The 22,892-nt window shown below is 43.5% G+C and overlaps 3 protein-coding genes across 5 annotated transcripts in view; 1 reads left to right on the top strand and 2 right to left on the bottom strand.

The window, feature by feature from the left end:
• Nucleotides 1–3,439: 3,439 nt before the first annotated feature.
• Nucleotides 3,440–6,029, top strand: LOC139335522 (ninjurin-1). Its single transcript, XM_070969161.1, has 4 exons — nt 3,440–3,484; nt 5,206–5,440; nt 5,722–5,857; nt 5,937–6,029. Exons 1-4 carry the CDS (start codon nt 3,440–3,442, stop codon nt 6,019–6,021), a joined length of 501 nt encoding a protein of 166 aa, XP_070825262.1. The 3' UTR covers nt 6,022–6,029.
• Nucleotides 6,030–6,455: 426 nt separating this feature from the next.
• On the bottom strand, nt 6,456–11,046 carry emd (emerin). Its single transcript, XM_070968991.1, has 7 exons — nt 10,972–11,046; nt 10,665–10,743; nt 10,188–10,283; nt 8,993–9,027; nt 8,867–8,892; nt 7,795–7,854; nt 6,456–7,708 (listed from the first exon to the last, which is right to left on the bottom strand). Exons 1-7 carry the CDS (start codon nt 11,014–11,016, stop codon nt 7,516–7,518), a joined length of 534 nt encoding a protein of 177 aa, XP_070825092.1. The 5' UTR covers nt 11,017–11,046; the 3' UTR covers nt 6,456–7,515.
• A 2,467-nt stretch (nt 11,047–13,513) lies between these two features.
• flna (filamin A, alpha (actin binding protein 280)) overlaps nt 13,514–22,892 on the bottom strand; it is a 44,989-nt gene continuing 35,610 nt past the window's right edge. For 2 of the 3 annotated variants that reach the window (XM_070967608.1, XM_070967607.1), the window contains 17 exons: nt 22,545–22,619; nt 21,696–21,795; nt 21,447–21,587; nt 21,165–21,293; nt 20,811–20,984; nt 20,152–20,313; nt 19,851–20,054; nt 19,612–19,764; nt 19,402–19,524; nt 18,743–19,009; nt 18,380–18,517; nt 18,023–18,138; nt 16,633–16,765; nt 16,335–16,511; nt 16,001–16,219; nt 15,679–15,876; nt 13,514–15,170 (listed from right to left, as the gene is read on the bottom strand). In XM_070967608.1, the coding sequence (XP_070823709.1) occupies nt 14,986–15,170; nt 15,679–15,876; nt 16,001–16,219; nt 16,335–16,511; nt 16,633–16,765; nt 18,023–18,138; nt 18,380–18,517; nt 18,743–19,009; nt 19,402–19,524; nt 19,612–19,764; nt 19,851–20,054; nt 20,152–20,313; nt 20,811–20,984; nt 21,165–21,293; nt 21,447–21,587; nt 21,696–21,795; nt 22,545–22,619 (2,694 nt within the window). In that variant the 3' untranslated portion in view covers nt 13,514–14,985. The remainder of the gene's footprint in view (nt 15,171–15,678; nt 15,877–16,000; nt 16,220–16,334; nt 16,512–16,632; nt 16,766–18,022; nt 18,139–18,379; nt 18,518–18,742; nt 19,010–19,401; nt 19,525–19,611; nt 19,765–19,850; nt 20,055–20,151; nt 20,314–20,810; nt 20,985–21,164; nt 21,294–21,446; nt 21,588–21,695; nt 21,796–22,544; nt 22,620–22,892) is intronic. The other variant, XM_070967609.1, reaches the window with a different exon arrangement.

A 22,892-nucleotide genomic window follows, 5' to 3' on the forward strand; every position in this document is an offset into this window, starting at 1 on the left:
CCGGCGCTTTGCCACCGAGGAGCTTGCGAACTGCCTCAGTGACTTCAGCCCCGGTGATGAATGAATCGACCTCCAAGTCCCCAGTCTCTGCTTCCTCTACGGAAGACATGACAGAGGGATTGAGGAGATCCTCGAAGTATTCCTTCCACCGCCCGACAATATCCCCAGTCGAGGTCAACAGCTCCCCACCTCCACTGTAAACAGTGTTGACAGAAAGCTGCTTCCCCCTCCTGAGGCGCCGAACGGTTTGCCAGAATTTCCTCGAGGCCAACCGGTAGTCCTCCTCCATGGCCTCCCCGAACTCCTCCCAGACCCGAGTTTTTGCTTCTACAACCGCCCGAGCTGCCGCACGCTTGGTCTGCCGGTACCCATCAGCTGCCTCAGGAGTCCTATGAGCCAACCAGGCCCGATAGGACTCCTTCTTCAGCTTGACGGCATCCCTTACTTCCGGTGTCCACCACCGGGTTCGGGGGTTGCCGCCACGACAGGCACCGCCGACTTTACGGCCACAGCTATGGACGGCTGCAGGTTCATTACATCTAACCACAAATTGTTCCCAATTTGCCTTACTATAGTTAAAGTATTTTGGCCTTTTCTGTCCTTCTGTGAATAAGGTTTTTCCAAATCTCAGGAGAATTGGAAAGTGATCACTACACATTGTGTACCTGTCCATAGAGTCCCATTCTCCCACCCTTGCCAGATCACAGGAAGTTATTGCCAGATCTATGTTTGAGACAGTGCCTGTTCTAATATCAAACCTTGTTGGCTTGCCATCATTCAAACATATTAACCTACACCTATCCATAAATTCCTCTACAGTGCTCCCATTATTATCCTTTGCTCTGCTGCCCCATAAGCGTTTGTGTGCGTTAAAATCACCCACCCAAATAACTGGGGCCCCTATTTGCTCCATAACCCCTTCTAATTCACTGATATTGATTTGCAAACAGGGATTATAAAGATTTACCACATTTACTCTAATGTTCTTCATCCATACCCTTACAACAACACACTCTAGTGTAATCTTAATTTCCACCCTCTGATACTGCACATCTGATCTTATAAATGTTGCACGACCTCCTCCCATTTTTACTCCTCTATCTTGTCTGACACTTTGATATCCTGGGACAACAAAGTCTAAGCATGGTTTGAGCCAAGTTTCTTGAATGCACAATATCTCTGGTAAAGCTTTAAATTCATCAACAAATCTCTTAAATTCCTGCCCATTTGCCACCAAGCTGTACAACATCAGCAATTTAACAGTCATCTTCAATTATTTCCATGCTTCCCTCCTCCCTGTAGTCCTCACTTCTGTCTGTACACCTCCTTTCTCTTCTCCTTTTTTCATACACTTCAAGCTTCTCCTTCACGTACACATGCAGCTCCTCTGGACCCAGGAACACCTCCTCAAAGAATCTGTCTGCAGCATCAACTACCACTCTAATGATATCAGACCTTTTGGTTTGGTTTCTTGCTGCCTATAGTACATCTGCCATGAATGCAAGGAGCGACCGTGTCCCTATTATTTGCTTTTGAGCCACCGGAGTTCAGGAAGCAACACTTGCTTTTACTGACCCTGTAGTCTCCCCCACTCCCCTCACTTTCTTCAGGGCGTCCGCATATGACATTTTTCCCTCTACTTTCATTCTTTCTACCTCCAAAGCCCTTACATGATGTTTGCATCCTCTGAGGGAAGCTGTATGGTTCCCCCCACAGTTACAACACTTGATTTCCTCTGCCTGACACTGCGCAAATTCATGGTTTCCTCCACATTTCCCGCACCTTTTATTGCCCCTACACACTGCAGCTACATGCCCAAAGCGCTGGCACATGTAACAACACAGAGAGGGGCGAATATATTGTTTCACTTGGAAGCTCTTATACCCCAAATAGACTCGTATTGGCATTGTTTCTTGTTATGTATATCACTCCTTTCACATTTCGAGCTTTGCCAGGAATGAAGCGATCAACAGGCCTGTTAAGCAGATGGCGAACTTTCATGGCACTAAATTGCTGGGCTTCAGATTGGGCTCACTATCACTCTCATTCTCTGACCTCTCTCGTTTCTTCATACTTTGTTGCCCCCTCCGACTCCCTCCCGAAGCCATAGCAGACCCCTTCCAGGGGAGCTTGGCAGTCAAGTCCAATTGTTCGTCACCCAAACCTCGCAAATATAAAGAAAGAGAACCAAACTCAACCATCGTTGCTCTCCCCAGTCCATAGCTTAACTTTGACCAGCTCTTGAATTCAAATTTCGCTCCTGCTGCTCAACATATCCACACCTCCTCTCACCATCCGTCCTCTCCTTCCAAATTACAGGCCGGTGTCACCCACCACTCCCAAGCCGCTCTCCTGCTTGAAAACTCTAACTTGTAAATGCCACCTAAACTGTGCAGGCCCCCAGGAGTAGTCAAGAGCTTCCTGTAGCTTTATTATTATTTTTATTAAAATAATAATTTCACATTTAGAGCATTTGTCAATTTTGTCTTTTTGTTTTCTTGATTATGTTCATTCATTTATATACGGTAAGGGAATTCAATGTTTACTGCTTCATTTAATCGAAGGTCACTGTTTTGTTCCTGTATTACAAAGTCTTTTCATCTGTAATGGACCTTTTGGCTCATCATAGCAGGAAAAGCACAGCTGAAACACACAAACAAAAAACAAACAAGCAATTCTCCTTTTTTTATGGCTCACATACTTATCTCGGTATTTAAAATTAATGTCGAATTCTGTAAAACCCTTTGTGGCATGCAGTACAGTGACCTCTACTGGACAATGTCAATGATAAAAGAAATGTATAAAGCAAATGTTAAGGGTAATATTTACATTTTAAGTTAAAGCGCTCTTTCTTTGTCTTTGTCTTTTGCCTTTTTTTCTTACATGTTAAAACAAGGCTTTACTTTTGTAAATGTTCTCCTATAAACATGGAAGTTTGTCATGATAAGTACTATCTTAATAATAGTAAAGTGCTTGGACTTGTTCATGGCATAGACCAAACACAAAACAGTTCAAGAATTCTGCAGTTTTATTTACAGATTTTCATGGAATGAAACAGCCCAAACCCTCTGCCTCATGAATGCCATAGGTGATGAAAGTATCAAGTCACTGCTGTGGACTGTATTCTTCTTATTGAAATATTTAGTCACACACGGAGGAGACAGAATTATAAACCTTTCTGTGTAGGAAGAAACAGAAACTCTACCAATGTGATCATATGTAGAAATGAAGAAAAAAAGTGATCATTTGCATTGTGAGCAGCAGCATCCCTCAACAGGCTGACACGCAGTGGGAGGGATCTTTGTCAAGTCCCTGAAACTGGACGAGCTGTCTGACTTGTTCTTCCTGCCACCTCCCTCACCTGTCTGTGATGTCAGACAAACAGCGAGCTGTGACTACACCTCTGCATGTCAGTTATCAGTTATCACAGACAGGGAGAATGAACGCAGAAAGCGTGGCTCTGAATAAACTGGGCGACATAGAGGTAAGCAACTAAAAAAATGTTCATCTAGTCAGATTTACAGCATTAGTCAATTCTGTGTTTTTATTTCTTAATCTTCTGTATTCATTTATAAAAGCGGTCATTCAGTCTCAGGTGCTTCATTTGATTGCTGTCCCTGTCCTTTTGTTTTCAAGTTCCAGTTTTAAAGGGTTTCCTTCTATAAAAGACCTTTTCATCTGTTCTGTTCTGTTCTGTTCTGTTCTGTTCTGTTCTGTTCTGTTCTGTTCTGTTCTGTTCTGTTCTGAGGTGAAATCACAGGTCATCTTTAGCTGATGGCGCCCACACTGGCTCCCAGTGGTTCACAAGCATTTGGCTTGAGATCTCTTAAAACAAAGTGGCAGTGATTTTTCACCCTTGTGTTGAGTAATTAGAACCACCTTGAATTATCCAGTGACTCCCAATAAAAAGAGTAAAGATTAGAGAAAAGTCTGAAAAAGACGTAAGTCTCACAACCCCTCTGATTTAACTTAATTCATAGGGGTTCCAACTCGCAGGTCGGGAACCACTGCTCACGTGTCTGTTCACAGGAATGTCAGCGGTGACATAACCTCGTGTGAAATCAGCATGTCCTTCCATAGCTGTTAGCTGTGTGTAGGGATGAAAGAAAGCTTTGTGACTCAGAGAGAGTAGCACCCAGGTGTGACATCTCATCTACCTGTGCTACAGGACTAGGCAAAGCCCAAAGAAAAGCCTTTGCCTCTGATGTGGTTTAAACAGACAGAATGGCTTCTTTCTCTCAGTTGAGCAGGAGATGAAGGCAGGGACATTGTGACCAGGATGATTTTTCACAGAGCATCAGTTTACCTGTCCTCAGGTTTCAGTATCTGACTCCGCCTCAAGTATGTCCCACCCAGTTCCAGTCACCCTCTCTGCACATGCATGCATCAGCTGATGTGGCAAATTGTCAAGTTTCTTGAGTTGTAGAAAGAATGGCCCACAGCATGCTGTGTCTTGTTGCGTCTGTCTCTCTCTTGCTGAAGTGAGTCATCACCTGCCACTCTGACACTCCCACTTCTCCTCTTTCAGCCACACCTGGGAACATCGAGTACATAGTAACAAAATACATAACATCTGTCTGTGATTGAATAAGGCACAGCGATGCATGGACATGTATGGAGAGGAATGAGACCTGTGAAAGAGAAAAAAAGAATAACAGTGTTCCTTTGGGGAACCTACAATTACAATTACAATTACAATTAGCCATTGTCCTTAGGTGTGAGTGTGAGCGTGAATGGTTGTTTGTCAGTATGTGTTGCCCTGCGATCGACTGGCAACCAGTTCAGGGTGTACCCCGCCTCTTGCCTGTTGACAGCTGGGATAGGCTCCATCCCCCCCGCAACCCCGGAAAAGGGATAATCAGGTGTAGACAATGGATGGATGGATTAGTCATTTGGCAGATGCTTTTATCCAAAGCAGCATACATATGAATTCACACTGACGGCACAGCATCAGGGACAGTTTTAGGGTTCAGTATCTTGCTCTAGAATACTTCGGCATGTGGACTGCCGAGGCCAGGTATCGAACCACCGACAGCTCTACCTCCTGAGCCACAGCTGCCCCCAGATCACTTTAGCCTTAACTGTCTAAGGTGGATCTGTATGTATGCAACTGTGGCTGTGATATAGCATCTGTGTGACTGTGTTCTTCATCTAGACCAGAAACATGACTTTTTCTTAGACCTAACCAATCCTCGACCCTTGCAGGCACAGAGAGCCTCCTCTGGAAAAGCACATCGCCCTATCAACATAAACCACTATGCCACTAAGAAGAGTGCGGCTCAGAGTATGCTGGACGTTGCCTTGCTGATGGCCAACTCATCCCAGCTGAAGACCGTCCTCTATGTAGGGCCTCATTACCGTTTCTACATCCCCCTCATTGTCCTGCTGTCTCTGTCCATCACGTTACAGGTCATAGTGGGGCTGCTGCTCGTCTTTATCGGCAAGTGACTCAATTTTTATTGGCATTTTCAGTCAATAAGTAGTTTGGATCATTGCTGAATAGTTTGACGCTTAATACTTTAACACCAAATATGCTTATTAGAGTTAGATAAGCTTGATACCATTGTTACACTTGAGAGTGCTATCAATCTTCTCATCTAAGTCAGCAATAAAGCAACTATGTTTCTCCCAAAATGTCAAATGTCCTTAAACTCTTTATAACGCTTTAGGTGACCAATACATGAGCTGATTGTTTTTGCTGTTGTGATTCTGTGCCAGCAGTGAAGTATGATCTGAACGACATGAGGAAACAAGCTAAGTTGAACAGAATGAATAATGTAGCGACAGTATTTGTCTTCTTCACCGTCCTCATCAACATCTTTATCACAGCTCTTGGATTTGAGGGACATGCAGTCAGGTAGGCCATTGCAGAACACACAGATACGGTGTGCTCTTACTGTCGTAATTTCCTGTGACCTTGTTTCTTTTTCTTCCAGGTCATTAGCGTCACCTGAGATGTTAATACCCGAGCCTCACCTTCCCCCTCTACCCACTGACCTTAACATGACTGGTAGCATTTAGATCAGTCTTTGGACTTCACCTGTAATCTCAAAGCCTTGAAATCAAAAGCACTGTGGTCGGACAACTTCTGTATCAGCAGCCTGTTGAAATTCTAAACCACCTGGGCAAATATTCACCAGCAGGACCACACTGGATTTACCATCACATTAGTGCTGAGATACAACCTCAACTCAACCTAAACTTCAATAAATCAACACTGCCTCCTCTTCCTTCAAGTATAGATGCAGACTCCACTGCAGCGTACTGACCTCTGACCTTTGCTGTGTTGAGTTAATGTTACATTTGTTACCAAATGCACAGAATTTCTATTTTTTTCTTTGTTCAAACTATTTAAAGCCTTTATCTTGTAAATATAACTACATTGTTTATTAAGACCTTAGATTGGTGGAATTTACAGTTTTGTAACAAAATAAATCAATTACTTTTACAGTAGTGAACTTGACAGTGTTTTATTCTGTTAATATTTCATTCTTACTTTCACCCACTAATAATTTGGGCATTTTTTAGGAATTCTCTCACATTCAAAGTGTTTTACAGAAAGTTGACAGCCCAGTGTCTTTAAGAGCTGGAGACCTAATTTCACTTTTTCAAAATTTATTAACACATATAGACAACAGCCTTTGGTTTTTGGTTGAACATCGTGTGTAGGGCAGCTTGGAAATATAAAGACAGCCTGAGTCCACAAGTCTGTTGTGCTACATGACATCATCATGGAGGTCTCAATGATAAGAAATCACATTAGAGAACAGCTGCATAAAGAAATCAAAGACACAAAACAGTGGCTGGAAAACACAGTGCAACATTTTATGCTATAGCTACCAAAATAAAGGAGAGGGCTAGTGTTACTTTAATTTGTCTTACTGTCAATTAATCCCATGAAAAGACCAAAACCATGACAAGACAAGCCATGTTAGTTGTGTCTCAGAACTGTCTAACTTTCCTGTTCTGCCTGTGGCTCTCAGCCCTTCACCCTACTGAGGATGAAATCTTTAGTGGCTCAAAAACATTTAGTTTTACTCAAACAAGAGGAAATAGCGCATTTGTATAGGACGATTTCAGTGGTGCATTAATACACATTGAGTGAACAGACAGGACTGCTGACTCTTGTCTTCCGTTTGACAACTTTATTCTCTCTGGTGCTGTTTTCTTATTGTGTTTCACTTTTCCAGCTAGCAGCCAGTACTCATGTACCATACATATGCACAATACAGACTCAACTCTATAATATGATATAATCACAGGCACACACAGAATGATGATGACAACAATGGAGTCTATAGCACAGAGGAATCCCACGTATCATGCTATAATGCATCTGGTTTTGGTCAGTTCATAGGATTTGGTGAGTCCTGCCAGCCCTCAAAGTTTCCGGAATGTGGCCACATTGTGTATTAGAATGAGGAGGAAAAACAGTTCTCTCCACTAATAACATTATAGGCAGAAATACCTTTAAAGGAATGGAAAGTAACCCTGACATCCTAACAACAAATCAGATCATTGAGTCCCAAAAGGATTCTCTTCATTGTTAATCACACGGCAGTAGGCGTAGTAGAAGACAGCTGCGAACACAGCTAACAGCAGCAGCAGACGCATCACCTTCCACACGCTGTCTCCAGACTTTCTGACTGGCTTTGTGGATCGCACTGCGCTGTGATTGGCTGTTCTGTTAGTGATCTGGACAGGGGCCCTGCAGCAGAGGAGGCAAATGATATTTAGACCAGGTGAGGAGCTCTTTTCCTCAAACACAACACTAGTTCCTGCTATAAGACTCACTCTGTATCTTGGTCTGATTCCTCATCTTCATCTGGCTCAATGTTGGCTCTTTGTCTTAGCCTGGATGGAGGAACACTTTGCACTTTAATGTCAGTTTATTCACACTGCTGCATATTTCTTTACTTTTCCCTCAACTACTTGGGCATAGTCATTAGTTCTTAGATTTTGTCGGTTATTTTACAGCAATGCCCCAAATTCACACTCATATGGCCTACAAGGATATACGATGGATGATAACAACCACAGTAATAAGACTGAGGTGATCGAGATGTTCAATGAAGCAAATAACTAGCAGACATGCCTGGCAAGAATGACATACAGCAATAAAGACCAATAAAATGAAGAAGTTAAAATGAAATGGTGTTACCTAAATAACAAACAAGTCGGCCAAGAAGGGAGGTTATACAACAACAACAACAACAACAACAGCAACATTAAAAGCAATGAAAAACAATAGATTGTAGGAATGTTAAATTAAAAAGAATAAATAACAACCATATTATCTGACATACATTTAAAAGGGTGCATCAACACCTTCCTGTCTAACTCTAATACCTCTTTAGATTTGTTCCATCTATTTGGTGAGAGAAAACGAAAAGCTAATTTACCAAATTTGTCTGAGGAGTTTCAGGGGGCCCTGCGATCGGCTGGCGACCGGTCCAGGGTGTACCCCGCCTCTCGCCTGTTGACAGCTGAGATACACTCCCCCGCGACCCCGAAAGGGATAAGCGGCATAGAAAATGGATGGATGGAGTTTCAGGGGTTAAAACTGCCCGTGAAGTGAAGTGAGGTAGAAGAGTAACTTGCTTAGCAATGCCTTCTAAACAAAAAGGAGACAGTGTCCTTCTGGGTCTCTGTGTACACTGTGCTGAACTGGAAGTTGAAGGTGACAGGTTTCATATATAAAGCACAAAGGGTGGGACATGAGTGGGTGGTGGGTTAATACAGGCCCAACAATACATTTACCCCTGCAGGTTAATCAGGCCATCATTTTACATCAACGCAGTTTATGCCTTGTGTTTTTTCTGTGTGTGTGTGTTTGGGTGTGTGTTTGTGTTAAAACTGTACTCACTTGTCCCCATATGCCTCATGTCTAACCTGTAAAAATGAAAGCCAGGTCGTTTGTGAGATTATTCCCAGTCACAGAGCAGAGGAATCTGCACAAACACAGAGGGCTAAGCAGGCGATCTGGACTCACCGGACTCTGGTATGTGATGTAGGTAATTTCCTCCTCTGTAAAGAAAAAAAACACATACTTCCAACATTAACTTACATTTATCGACTCTACTGTTATTAATGTTCAAGAACATGAGGAGATGATGAGAACAGAAAGAATAAAACGTTCACAGAGAATGAACACCAGATGGCAGGTCTGACAGGGAAAGCTGAAGTCTGTGGCTCACATTTACACACAGTCTGTAATTAGGATTGGTCTGATTTACAACAGCGTTACGTCAGATCAGCTCCTCCTCTATTATTTGAGATGTTTGATGCCTCAGAGCAGGCAGGCTGAGACTTCAACATTCAAACATATGGGCGATACAATTAGGAAGATTCAGGGCTCAACACCAATTCAGGGATCAAATCGAAGACCATGTTATTCTGGGTGGCTTACTGGGTATCATCTGCCATTCACAGAAAGGCTTCCATGCACCCTCTGCAAGTTCATCACAGAGCCTTCATTATTGTTTTTAGGAATCAACACAAAATGGCCTGATCCATTGCCGGAAAACCTATGATCCAAATCATTTTCTGCATGTCTCTCAGTCTGTACAATGAAGGGAGGTCGAACAGACAGCAGAGCTGGAACACTGTGACATGATGAGCCTTTGACATGTGATGTTGGACACTGTTGGACAGCCATGCATCGGTCACTGCCCGTCACCCTTGTCTATTTCAGCTGTTTTTTGTTTCTTTACATGATCACATTTTCTGTTTGTAGGTTGTTTTTGTGTGTGAATGAATCATTTGTGTATTTGTCTTTGTAAACTTGTTTGCCTCATGTTGCTCTTTGGAGGGACATCTGGAGAATTTTGAATCTAACTAAACTATTCTGATAACTGACGTATTGTTGAAGTCATTTTTTGAAGGGAAAACAGTGCCTGACACTCACTAGTTACAGCTTCTCAGCCGTGAGGATTTCCTACTACTGTTTATCTTGTGTCACTGTAGATTGATGTTCTTGGCTTGTGGATTGTTGGGTGGACAAAACAAGCAATTTAAAGAAAGAATATGATATTGATATGTTTGCCAGCGGTGAAAAATTGAAAGCTTGGGGCTTGAAATGAAAAATGAAAAATATACTGCCACTTGTAAAACACTATGTCATATTAATAGAGCCACAAATGAAGACACACAGCCTCTGAAGGCCAGCGGGCTGAGCAGCGTCCTACCCTCCTCTCTGTAGTAGGTCTTATCGGACGAGGGTTTCACTGGAGTGTCCTCCATGGCCTTTTCAAGCTTCTTCTCATACAGCTCTCGAGTCGAGTCTACAAAAGATATAAAGAATATGACGTGTCTGCATCATCTGAGGGTTGGAGGGAATCTGGGTTTGTGAAATATGAAATATTAAAATGATCAACCTTTACAGTGAATTGTATACTGTCTCTTAGAATAAAGGACGAAGCTGAATACTTAGAGTCCAGCCCACTGTGGACAAATACAAAGAAGCAGCAGAGCACCTTTAAACATGGTGAACATGACTTTTATGTGGTAATACGGAGTGCTCTAAGCAGTGATCCTCCTGCTCTCTATCACAATGATCTTACTTCTATGATTCCAGTTGTCACTCTAGTGAGTACAGCTGCTAAAAGCAGATAAAGCGGGTCTGAGGCCAGAAATGACTGAATGAATGTGGACATTTTTCTCACCGACTATGGGTCCATGTTTGATGCCATACTCAGCAAGCAGCTTGCTGATGTCCTCATCACTTTTATCTCTCAGAGACATCTGCAGACAGATGAACAGACGGCAGATAAACGCTGGGTAAGACACTAGGCAAACAGCCCGAGGAGGACCCGGGAGGAGAGGGGGACAGCTGCCGCCAGGAAGAGACTGGCAGGAAGACGTCCAGAAAAAGAACTCAGAGCGCCAAGTCATGGTGAAGGTTTACAGTAGAGGAAACATTTTAAAGTCAGAGTAAACAAGTCTACGACATGTGGAACATCTTTGGACCACCTTTGGTGTTTGGTCCGTGTTGGACACTTCTGTAGATCTGTCCATCTTGTTCAAATGATATCAAACGGACATCGCGTTTTTTTTTTTAATCTCGCGCAACCAATAAACGCAGGCGATGATTAAAAAGCAAAGGGTAGATTGACTGAAAGCAGCAATGAAAAGATTCACTTACCTTTGAAAAGTCTAAAGAGTTCGAGCCGGAGAATGTGGCTAAACGCGAACAGACGGAAGCAGCAAAGTGGGTGTAACTTCTGGCGATGTAGACGACATAACTTGGCACAAGTACACCGCGCTCTCAAGCGTTCAACTGAGTTCAGAGTTGGCGACGGCGGTGGGGGTGGGGGTGGGGGTCTGATCTGATACATGACATATAAATTCATATAAATAAAAATATTTATTTAAGTCAGCATTTCGTCACGTTTTAGCATCTCGTGCGCTCGATTTAGTATCTCGTGCGCACGATATAGTTTTTTTTTTTTTTTTTTTTCTTCGTGGCACTTTAGGGGCTCCGTGGCAGATACATTTACGCACAACCCATGGAGACGATTTGTCCGGAGAGCGAAGCTACTTAGCTGGAGTGAGTACAGCAAACCAACGCATCGAGAGTTGGTGGGGCATCCAGCTTCTTGGGGAATTACGGGACGAAGGAAGCTTTGATGGAGGTTTACTGGACAAGGCCATACTTCAGCTGTGCGTAATAGGATTAATTCAGGTATAGTGATGAACGTGTGTTAATGTGGTCACATGAATTATTGCAGGTGGCAGACGAAGTATTTAGACCATTTATTTCAGTAAAAGTAGACTAATACCGCACAGTGAAAATTCTCCACTGCTAGTAAAAGTCCTGCATACAAAGCCTTACTCAAGTAAAAGTGTGTTTGGTATCTGCAAAACGTACTAAAAGTACCATATGTAAAAGTACTCACAGACTACGTTTCCATGCACAAAATATTCTGGTTTTTGCATTTATTCTGAAAAAGACAATATTCCTACTAAGCTTTTTACATGGCTAATGAAAAGAAACATTCCACTAATATTCCTGTTTACATGCGGCCGTGCATACTGACCATAAACAGTACCAGTCGCAATTAATTCACGGATCGGACGGGGCAAGTATTAAAAATAAACATTCTGATTAATTGCGGGTGAATGAAGTAATATCCCACTCCAACTCCACCGCCAGTAGAAAGGATGAATGGGTTTCCCCATTGAGAAATACGCTGCGTACTTTTACGCACAAGGCACAGCCGCGTATTTCATTGATTATTTAAATCTCCAGACACACCGACAGGATCTGTCAGGGTGTAGGGATAATTATTGTTCTTCTGCACATCCAAAAAGTCAAGCGTTCCATACACAGTCCAGGTTCATACAGTGAAATAGTTTAAGTAATTCAGCCATCCTCCTGATAAATCCCGAACTCCATCAGAGCCGTCTACATACTTCAGAGGCTAAAAGTTTCATTCTGTTTCCCCTGGAGAGTTTCCTCTGTCCTGTCAACTTTATGAATACAGTTTTTAGTTTTGCTGCTTAAATGTCCCACAATATATGCTGCTGTGACGATTACAGTTACGGAAAGCAGCCTCACTATTCTTTGAAGTATAGCCTGGAAGAAAACGTCACCCATTCATCAATGCAACTCACAATAAAGAAATCATCTAGAAAGAAAACATTAGACCCGAGTGCATCAGCTGGGCGTAAAAAGAGGCTCTCAACTCTACGCCGGACTTAACTACGTCCGACGTTGTGACTGGAATGTACATCGAGCGCACCAAGCCGAGACAGGCACTAAGTTGTCTTCACGTGAAGTACAGAGCGGGTGCGCCATCCTCTGGCGGGCATGGAACTACACCTCTAAACTACATAGATGGGTTAAGTAACCATATTTTTATGTGGATTACAATAATGAAGATCCCATTTGAAATCTCTAATTATTGAAGGCACTCTTTTTTCAAATGTCTTTGTTACCGCGTACACTTTCTTCCAGAGGCTGTTTGAGCAGCATGTAGACTGAACTACAGTCTTGGTAACATCAAGTTCAATAATAATATTTAAATAATTGACTTTGCTGTTCTTAGAGCTCTGTATAACAATGCTATGAGGTTAGGAAACCTTTCAGTCAGACTCCCTCTCCTGCAGCTCCCTCTGGAGGTACAAAGTCAGTCAGGCCTAATAAGGAGTTGGAGATTTCCAGGAAGGGTGTTGGCTGCACACTCCAGTAATGTACACATTTTCCACTCACTGGAAACGTCTGTGGATACACACTTAACATTACTTCCTCAAGTTACAAGTAGAAAATTAACCCTCCCTTTTAGATAAAACTCTGCCATTGGTTTTTAAGGATTCCTATAAATTCTACTCAATAAGGGCACACTGTAAGTCAACTTCAGAATATCGATGAATTTCGATTAAATCTATGTATCATGATTCAGAATCTTATTTTTCTGTTCACTCACTTTTCACAGTCAGTCACTTTTCCGTTCACAGTGTGAACCAGACAAAGTTTTCTCTTCAGAATGTAAAAACACAAACCAAACAGCTATTAGATTGACAGAAAAATACTTAGACAACTTTATTGTGTATCAAAATACTGTCTTACAAACACTTTTAAAGCATTTTTATTTAGGACAAGATTCTTTTTTTTTTGTTCAGAAAGATAGATTACGCACAAAGCGAACTGGAAGGATAAAGGAGGGGTGGCGGCTGAACATGGTGAAATACAAACACTGAGCAGAACACAAAGCAACATCTGTTCTCTTTTGTTTTTGGTCATCGTGTTTTCAGGACGTGACAAACCACATCATCTTCAGCCCTTCTGTCCAGCACATCTTTAGAAACGTCCCTTTTTAAACCTTTTAATTTCTTTGAAAAAGATCCATAATGAAAGGTGAACGACCACAAGCACACGGCGTCATGTTGATGTTATTCTGACTCAGAGGCTGTCTGCATCCTAAGAGTTCTACAACCTAATGGACATGCAGAGCACGTGTTGGTATCACACATTAAAACACACAGAAAGCATTGTTTCCCAGCAGTGGTGTTGAAAGAGCATGTGTGAGACAAACGATGAGTAAGCTCCTGTGAAATGTGCCTTTCTCCTCTCTGCTCACCTATTTCATCACACCTTTAATCCTCGGCAATTATTCTCTACTCTACTAAATGCATATGACGGCTTGAAGAACAGCAGTGTCTAAAACTGGATCACAGTAGCAGCAGGTAAAACAACTGCATTAGATAAAGAGCATCATGAACACCACATGCTGGAGTGGACTGGGCCAGTGCTGAGCATTTGCTGTTCTAAGTAAAGGACAAACTGTTCATCTTTTATGCGGACAATTAAAGGTCTTCCATCGAAATGTGCCATAGTGTGTGTCAATCTTCTATATAAACCCATAGGTCAGGAAGGCACATTAGGTATGATGCTATTTGGTTCAAGTCCTGTGATCGTTCATAAAAAACTGAATCCATTATTTATGTATGTAAAGATTAGCTCCTCCAGTGTAAACATTAACCTTCCACCCGATGCTGGGCTCAGTGAGGCCAAAATCGACTGCTGCTACACTACACTAAGCCATCCTATTATTCTACACTAGTTCAGACAAATCTACTCATGTCCACTGCTGGCTTACAGTAATAAAAAAGGTGCATCTTTTTCCTCCCTAAATTTACTGAATGATGTGATAAGCAGAATGAAGCAAGGTGTGGAGCGACTGATCATAAAGAGAGGAATATTCTGTGTCTATGCATTCGTCTTTGGGAGATTCTGGACTGGGTTACAGGGGAGATGTTGGTTTTAAAATCTTCACTTGAGGAAAAACACAGACTGAGGGTAAACACTGATGTGAGAGTTTGTTTTCTGGTTGGTTAAATAGTAATAAAATAAGATGCAAAAAAGGCAAATCTTAATTTGTAGCATGGGAGGGACATGGAGCTGTAAACAATGATCGGTTAGATGCAAGACAGAATTTCAGTTGTTTAAACAGTGGTATAAGTTTCTGATTGTGGAGCTTGGTTTTAGACAGTGATGTGGTAGGGACTGCCAGGGATGTGTTCATCTCCCCACTTGACCACCAGGATGTACTCTCCCTTCTCTTTGAGCTGGTAGCTGACGTTGTACAAGCGGTTGCCCAAATGTTTCACTAGGATCTCCTCACAGGGGACCTTGGGACCATCCACACCAACCAGGAGCATGTTACGACCTGTGGATGGAAACAGAACAGACAATTTTCTACATCAATATATTATTATTAGCCAAGTATATCGACCATGATTGAGACCACTGAGACACCTTAAAATTACATGCTAGTATTATAATGTACACGTATAAGGTGCTGTATTTGTGCAGCAAATCTTGTATGATGGGACATTTTCAGTACAGAAAAATACTTTAGTAAAAAGTACACAAATTCTATTTTGTAGACACATGCTCATGCAAAGAGTAATTCAATATGAGCCAGCAGAATTCTATTGTACTATTTCCTAGTTTCCTAGAAACAGATAATCCTGTCAGAATTACCTAAAATTTGCACAAATTTACTCCGGCCCACTAATCCACGAAATGAAATTATTGTGTTACTAAAGTTTATTGTTTGAAATGCTGGTATGTTCAAGACTAAATGGTCTGGCAAGTTGAGTGAGTGAAGCAGACTTGGAAAGGCAGGTGGAAAACGACTAAAAACCGCTCATTAACAACATAATCACACACACCTGCTTTGCTGCAGTCAACACTGAAGCTGTTTTTCTGACCAATGAAGCCCTTGGTCAAGCCCAGACCCTTGGCCACAACCTTGCTGGCATCTGACTGGGTGGGAACGCCCTGCTGAGAACAGCTGATGGCACGGGTCACAGGGTCAACCATGACAGAAGAGGTTTCGTGCATACTATGGCTGGCCACGAGCTTGGAACCTGGAAGATGGAGAGGGGAGCGTAAGGTAACCTCTGAGATATTTTCATTCAGTTTTTAATCTTTTACTGTTTTTAAATCAAATCCTTTCCTTTTGTTTCCCTGAATAACAAAGATTTTCCTCACCAGTGATTTTGGCCTTGAAGGGGCTTCCGACAATGTGGTAAGGACCACCGTATTTGATGGAAATGAGATAGTTGCCAGGCGCCATTGGGGTGTATGTGACCCTGTAGCCTTCGGGGCACTCCACACAGTCCATCTTCACCTTGGAGGGACCGTCAATGGTCACAGCTAAAGCGCCAGGGCCTGCGTTACTCGTGTTCACCACAAATTCACATGCAGTCCCTGGTGGAGATGAATGAGGTTTAGTAGTACAGGGAAAAAGACTGTTCAGCTGGAATTCACTCTCACTCCCATTTCATTTAGTTCTCTTCTGTTGTTTAGAGGGGCAGTGTTTTACCTGTGGTGCCTCCCTCCAGTCCTGGTCCATAGGCAGACACCATCCCAGGGTCTCCAGCCTGGCCCGTCTCTCCAACTCGGATCTTAAACGGACTACCAGGGATGTGACTTCCGTTGAACTTCACATCAATTAGATAGAGACCATTCTCTCTGGGGATGAACCGGACTGCGTACTTATCTAACAGTGAGGAGGGGAAAGGTAAAGCACACCTCATTTTTAGCGACACTATCACAATTCTCCCCAAAATGTGACATCGTGTGAGCAGTATGAAGGTTCTAGATGTCATCCCCATGGTTACCTTGATCAATCTCCGTAACACAGCACTCCTCCAGAGCTCCAGATGGGCTGTGGACCTTTGCATCAATCACACCCTTTGCCCCGTTCAGGCTGACGGCAAATGATGCCGGCTGGTTCACCTTCAAACCCGACTCCTGCTCGACAACACATACTCACACACTCAACACTGTGTCACCAAACACAAACTAAATAACTATGCAAATTGCCCCCTGCTGACCACGAGCATCAGCAAACTGTTACTTAATGCTGTCCAGTTAATAGCATCATGATCACCAAAGTGTCATATTCAGATAACATATGCTACTATGTACCTTACCTGGAGGCCGCTAACAAGGCTAAAGAGGAGGGCTGTGCAGTGAGAAGGAAGAGAAAGCAGGTCTTTGTGTGAATGGTTAAACAGAAATGGAAGAGAACAGGAAAAAGTGAAATACTTCAGGAACAAGCTCATGTGCAAGTTCTGCAGTTTATCTGTGAGTATATGTGTAGGTTTATAGATATGTGTGAGTTATCTGTGTTTGTGTGAGGGTGGGTCTGCATGCAAGTGAAGAGTCATGTTAATGACAGTCAGTGTTGTATGGAGGCCCATTTCTACCACAAAAAAAAAAAAAAGGTGAAAAGCTCTGCAGGACAAAAGTAATAATACTCAGGTAATTCAACATTATGAGACAGTCAAATGTTTGATTACAAGATAATGATCTCATAAATTTGACTTAGTGAGTCATAATGTTTATTGAGTATCTCATAATTTTGACTTATTTGATTTTTCATTTCAGTTCAGCATAACTTTTCTTCTGTTTTTTTCTTCATCAGAAATGGGCTTCCACAGAACTGTGCGTACTTGTGTGTGTAGAAAGGAAAAACAGCCCATGTCAGACCTCTTTAACCCTTTAGCGCCCCATGTCACTTTAGAGGAGGGAGGCTGTTGGGAGCCTTTAGAATGAGGCACGAGAAACACACACAGTCCTATAGTATTCCAGGAGCCCTTGCACTGCCTTACAATGGAGTAGCAGATGCTGATCCTACGCCTGTATATCTGCACTCTTATGCTTAAACTCGAACCATGATGGCCTGCTGAAACATTCACTAATCTGCTATATACTTAAAACAAGCTAGAACACTTAACATGTAAAACTGAAGAATAAGACATTGTCAGCTGTCATTGTTACTCCACACTATCAAGGTCCTCATGAGCTCAACTTCACAACTTTCCTAATAAGGTAGAACTTATTCAAAGTCTTTTGCATTGCATTGCGTAAGTCTTCATGACATTCTGTCCACACCTGGACTCCCTCAATTTGATATAGCACCAAAAGTGAAACTACGATCTGCTGCTGCTGCTCCATTGTAGGCAGTGCACTACGGCCTGGTGTGTGTGTGTCTCAGAGCCTCACCTGAAGACTGGCAACAGTGAGGCGACGGGCGTCATCCGATGGCGAGGCCACGGGGACGATGAAGGGGCTGTCAGGGATGTGTTCGTCGTTGAAACGGATTGACACCTCATAGTCTCCTACAGGAGCACAGATTTCAAGTCAGAGAGTCACACCAGCCACATAACTACAAAACCAGTGACCATATAAAGATCTAATTTCTTCAAAAAAAACAAAAAAAAAAACATTTACGCCAAAGAGGGACAAGAATATAAGTATATGTAGAGGAACGTAAAAAAAACAGCATTTAAGAACATACATTTACTGGACGTATAAACATTTAATCTGTTCTCATCCATTCATTAACGTCTCTTCTCTCACCAGGTTCCTGCACGATGTAGGACACTCCACTGGAGCCATCCTTGCGGTCCTCAAAGGCGATTTCAGCCTTGCTTGGCCCCTCAACGGCAATGCTGAGACCCCCAGCTCCAGCCTCTCTTGTCCAGATACTGAACTCAGCTACACACAACACACGGGCCAAAACAGAGTCAAGCACACTGTAAATAACACATTCCCCCGACACACACACACACACACACACACACACACACACACACACACACACACACACACACACACACACACACACACACACACACACACACACACACACACACACACACACACACACACACACACACACACACACACACACACACACACACACAATCCAACCATACTAACCTGGTACTCCAGCCTCTGCTCTCTCCAAGCCTGGCCCTCCAGCACGAACCTTATGAGACCCACCCTCTCCCAGGGGGCCCACCGTGAACTGGAACGGGCTGCCAGGCACATGCATGCCGTTGTATTTCACACATACGGTATGCACCCCCGTCTCGGTGGGGACAAAACGAATGCAGTAGGTGTTGTTCTCTCCCTCCATAATGTCAGCCTTGTGAATCTGGCCAGACGGGCTGGTCACCTGAGCTGTCATGTCCGCTATGCTGATCTCTGAAGAGGCAGACAGACAGATTTTTGAATCATTGCAAACACATGTATGAAGTGAGACTGTGTAACTTTTCTGTAACGTAACACTGACCGGAGTCATTTGTTTTAAAGGAACAGATCAACATTTTGAGAAACAGGCTTCATTTTCTTGAGTTAGTTAATTCCACTCTCATGTGTACAGTTAAGATGGAGGTGGATCATTCAGGCAGTTAGTCCAAAGGTGACAAAACCCACTTACCAGGACCTCAAAAACTATTTAAAGCAAACTGTCATTTAGTTATTATTTCTCTGACAGTTACACACCTAACGAAGCACACCAGCTGTGTCATAATGTGGAGCTTGAATTCGACCATGACAAAAGAGAGATGCATTGTAATGTCATTATTTCCTGTCACCTGGGATCTTGAGGCTGAGGTCGCACTGACTGCCCACATTGGCGACTGATGCTGCTCTCCTCTTCCTGGTGATGCTCTCCTTCATCCTGCCCTCCCCTGTTACCTTCACTGTGAATGCACTCCCTGAGCACACACAAGGACTGATTCAGTTTAGTCATTCCAAACAACACTGCTGTTCTCTGTAATCCCTGGCTGGTTGAAGATATGCACCTGGCACATGTTGGTCAGCGAACTTGATGTTGATGATGTAATTTCCTGGCTCAGTGGGGCAGTAGGTGACCTTACAGGTGCCGTCCTCCTGGTCCTCAGTGTTGATGTCCACTTTACTGGGCCCCTCAATGGACAGGCTCAGGCCGCCATAGCCTGTATGGAAGAAACACAAGAGTGGTTAGAAATATTACATCTGGATGACAGAAAAAAAAATGTAAAAAACTACCACATATATCTACCTGCATCACGAGTGTCAATGATGAACTCAGCAGGCTCAAAGGTCCTGGCCTCGCTCAGGCCCTGGCCACTCACACGTACACGGCTGGCATCACCAATCTCTGATTGGCTGATCATAACAGAAATGGGGCTGTTTGGAATATGGCGACCGTTCTTTGTGATGTTCACCAGGTGCTCTCCAATCTCCTTAGGAACAAATGAGATGCCTGTGATAGACACGTGGATAAAAACAGGAGGAGGAGGGTTAAACCAAGGAGGAAGAAGACGACAACAGCTGAGACTTTTCTTTTCACACACGCTCACCAACATGTCCGTTACGCAGCATCTTCAGCAGGCAGGGCTCCTCGCGGCCCGAGGGCGTGGTGAGGGAGGCGGTCAGCTGGCTGATATCCAGCTCTCCGATGTCCAGTGGGATATCTGCAGCTGAGCCCACCTTCAGATGGGACATCCTCATGGAGTCATCACCTGTAGATGCAGCAGTGACGGGCCAGTTAGACACTGACAACATGAACACACTCTGAGGACAGAGGGGAGGACAGGGGAGTGGTTCCCTAAACTTTTCTGTCATGACCACCCTGACATGTAAACCGACTGCATTTTTATCAATTGGTAACGATGTTTGGAGAACTGAATAATCTTGCTAACCTGAATCCCACAGGCTAAAATCAGAGCACTGTTGTTTGAATCAGATTATCACAGAACCTTTTTCACAGCAGACATTTTGACTTGTCATGAGAGGAAAAGCACAGGTGGAACTGAGGGCTCTGTTCCAGCAGTGATTGCAATGCAATGCAACAGTTTGAACCACTAGGAAAGGAGTTCTTCTAGGTTGAGAGACAAGGCATTAGTTTTAAGTTCTATTTGTTTTCAAGTTGATCCAGCCAATGTGAACATTTCAGTGAGGGATGGTGGCCTACATATTTCTTTTAAGGAATTAAGGACTTGAGAACAGATGATCTTACCTGTAATTCTCGCAGAGAAGGGGCTGCCAGGGATGTGCTTGTCATTGTATTTGACCAGGATGCTGTAGTCTCCTGGCAGGACGGGCAGGTAGGACACAGTGCAGGTCCCATCCTGGTTGTCCACACAGCTGATGTCTGCCTTGGATGGACCCTCAATGGCCAGAGACAGACCACCTACACGACCATGATATGAACAGTGTGAGCAAACTGGTGGGTGCGCTTTTGTTACAAAACTAATTACTGTGCAAAATGAATAAAAACTGTACCTATGTACAGCATGACTAATAAGATGTAGAGGTAATAGATGTGCACATCTCCATGACAGGTATATACTGCCATATGACAGCTACATACCCTCTCCAGCATCTTTAGTGTTAACAGTGAAGACAGCAGGCTTGTTGACAGTCCCATGGATGAGGCCAGGGCCATAGGCACTGACGTTACCACTGTTCATGTAGTCCACATAGAACTGTAAGGGACTTCCTGTGAATGACATCAGAGAGGAAGAAGAGGACGAGAGAATGGTGATTTGTGATGGCATTTTCTCCAACATTGTTTTTCATGCACGTTAAATGTTCCAAAAGTCTTTCTGTATTTCTGAAGTATTTCTGCAAACACTTCAGAGGTAAGCTGTACCAGGGATGTGGATGCCATCATATTTGATGTCCATCTCGTGCAGGCCGGCCTCAGTGGGGGCGTACTTGACAGTAACAGTGCCATCCTTGTTGTCTGTGATGTCAGGCTTGGCCACCTTGCCCGATGGCATTCGGACCTCACCTTCAAAAGAGGACAGAGACATACAGTCAGCTTTCACAAAGACACCATCACTGCAGAGTGGAGTTCAGTCGGTCTGTGCTCATCATACCGCTCACTTGCTTTTGTTACCTGTGATCTCTCCCTTTTGGATGGTGAATGGGATAACCAGGTCAAACGGTCTCAGCCCTGCCACATCTAGACCATTCATTCCCATTGGTCTGTCTGTTGCCTGGGAGACACAGGGCAGAGGTCAGACACACTGTCTGAAGAGGTTGTGGTGATGGGTGTGGTGACTAACAGTATGTGTCACAGATACGATCAACAGCGCAGGACAGAGGAGTAAAGGCTTCCAAACACCAACAAACAAAACAGGATGAGACAATCATGACATGAAATGATTGACAGTGGAGATGACAATCATGGTCAGGATGATGACACCGACATAACTGCGAGAGAGAATGAGATGAGGACAAAAACACCAGCAGGTCAAGGGAGAATGAAGAAGTTAGCCATTTTGTAAAATGTGGAGCATGCCCACATTGATGATTCTCAAAATGGCTGCTTCAGCTGACATGGAGCACTGCTGAACATGGACTGCAAAATCATTTATGGAGAATATGTAAGTCCCAAATTGAAGGGAAGTATTTCCTTGTGCTTCTAAATAAAACTGGACGTGTGCACATTTTGGAGCACTCAAGGGAAGAATATTAATGTGCCTTGTTTCTATCATGCAGCCTGTTGCACTGTCCATGTATTTATGGAATCCTGTTTATGAGGTGGTGGGAGTGAAATGAGAGAAAAATAAAACCCTCAGAGATGAAACACCTGCAATGAGAGACAGCAGACACTGATGCAGGCTGATGAAGTGAGGCCATGTGCGATGACGTGAAAGGGGAAGAGAAAGAGCTAATAGAGAGGGTTAAAACAAAAATTTGGTTGAGAGGGGTGAGAGAGGCTGGAGGCAGAGGTTTTAGGTACCCAGGGCTGTTGAGCGTAGTACTGGGGCATTTGGCTCTGCTGCATGAGCTGGTCAGATGGCGCTCCTTCCAGTGCCTGAAGGGGTGGGAGGTGTTGAGGGGGTGGGTAGGGGTGGTGTAGGGAATGGAGAGGGTAAGAAAGATGGAAGGGATTGGAGGGGAATAAAACAGCAGTCAGAGAGATGTAAGAATGTCTGATGACAGCAGGACCCACTCATGGAGCTTCTGTAGGGAGAAAAAGTCCATGCAGCATCTCTCACTCACATTTTTACACCAAACACAAAGAGAGCTGAGAGTGTGTAGGTTGCTGTTTGTTATCCCAGTGACATCTGAGTTGTCTGCCTGTCGC

This window comes from Chaetodon trifascialis, chromosome 8, assembly GCF_039877785.1.
Source record: "Chaetodon trifascialis isolate fChaTrf1 chromosome 8, fChaTrf1.hap1, whole genome shotgun sequence".
Classification (NCBI taxonomy): Eukaryota; Metazoa; Chordata; class Actinopteri; order Chaetodontiformes; family Chaetodontidae; genus Chaetodon; species Chaetodon trifascialis.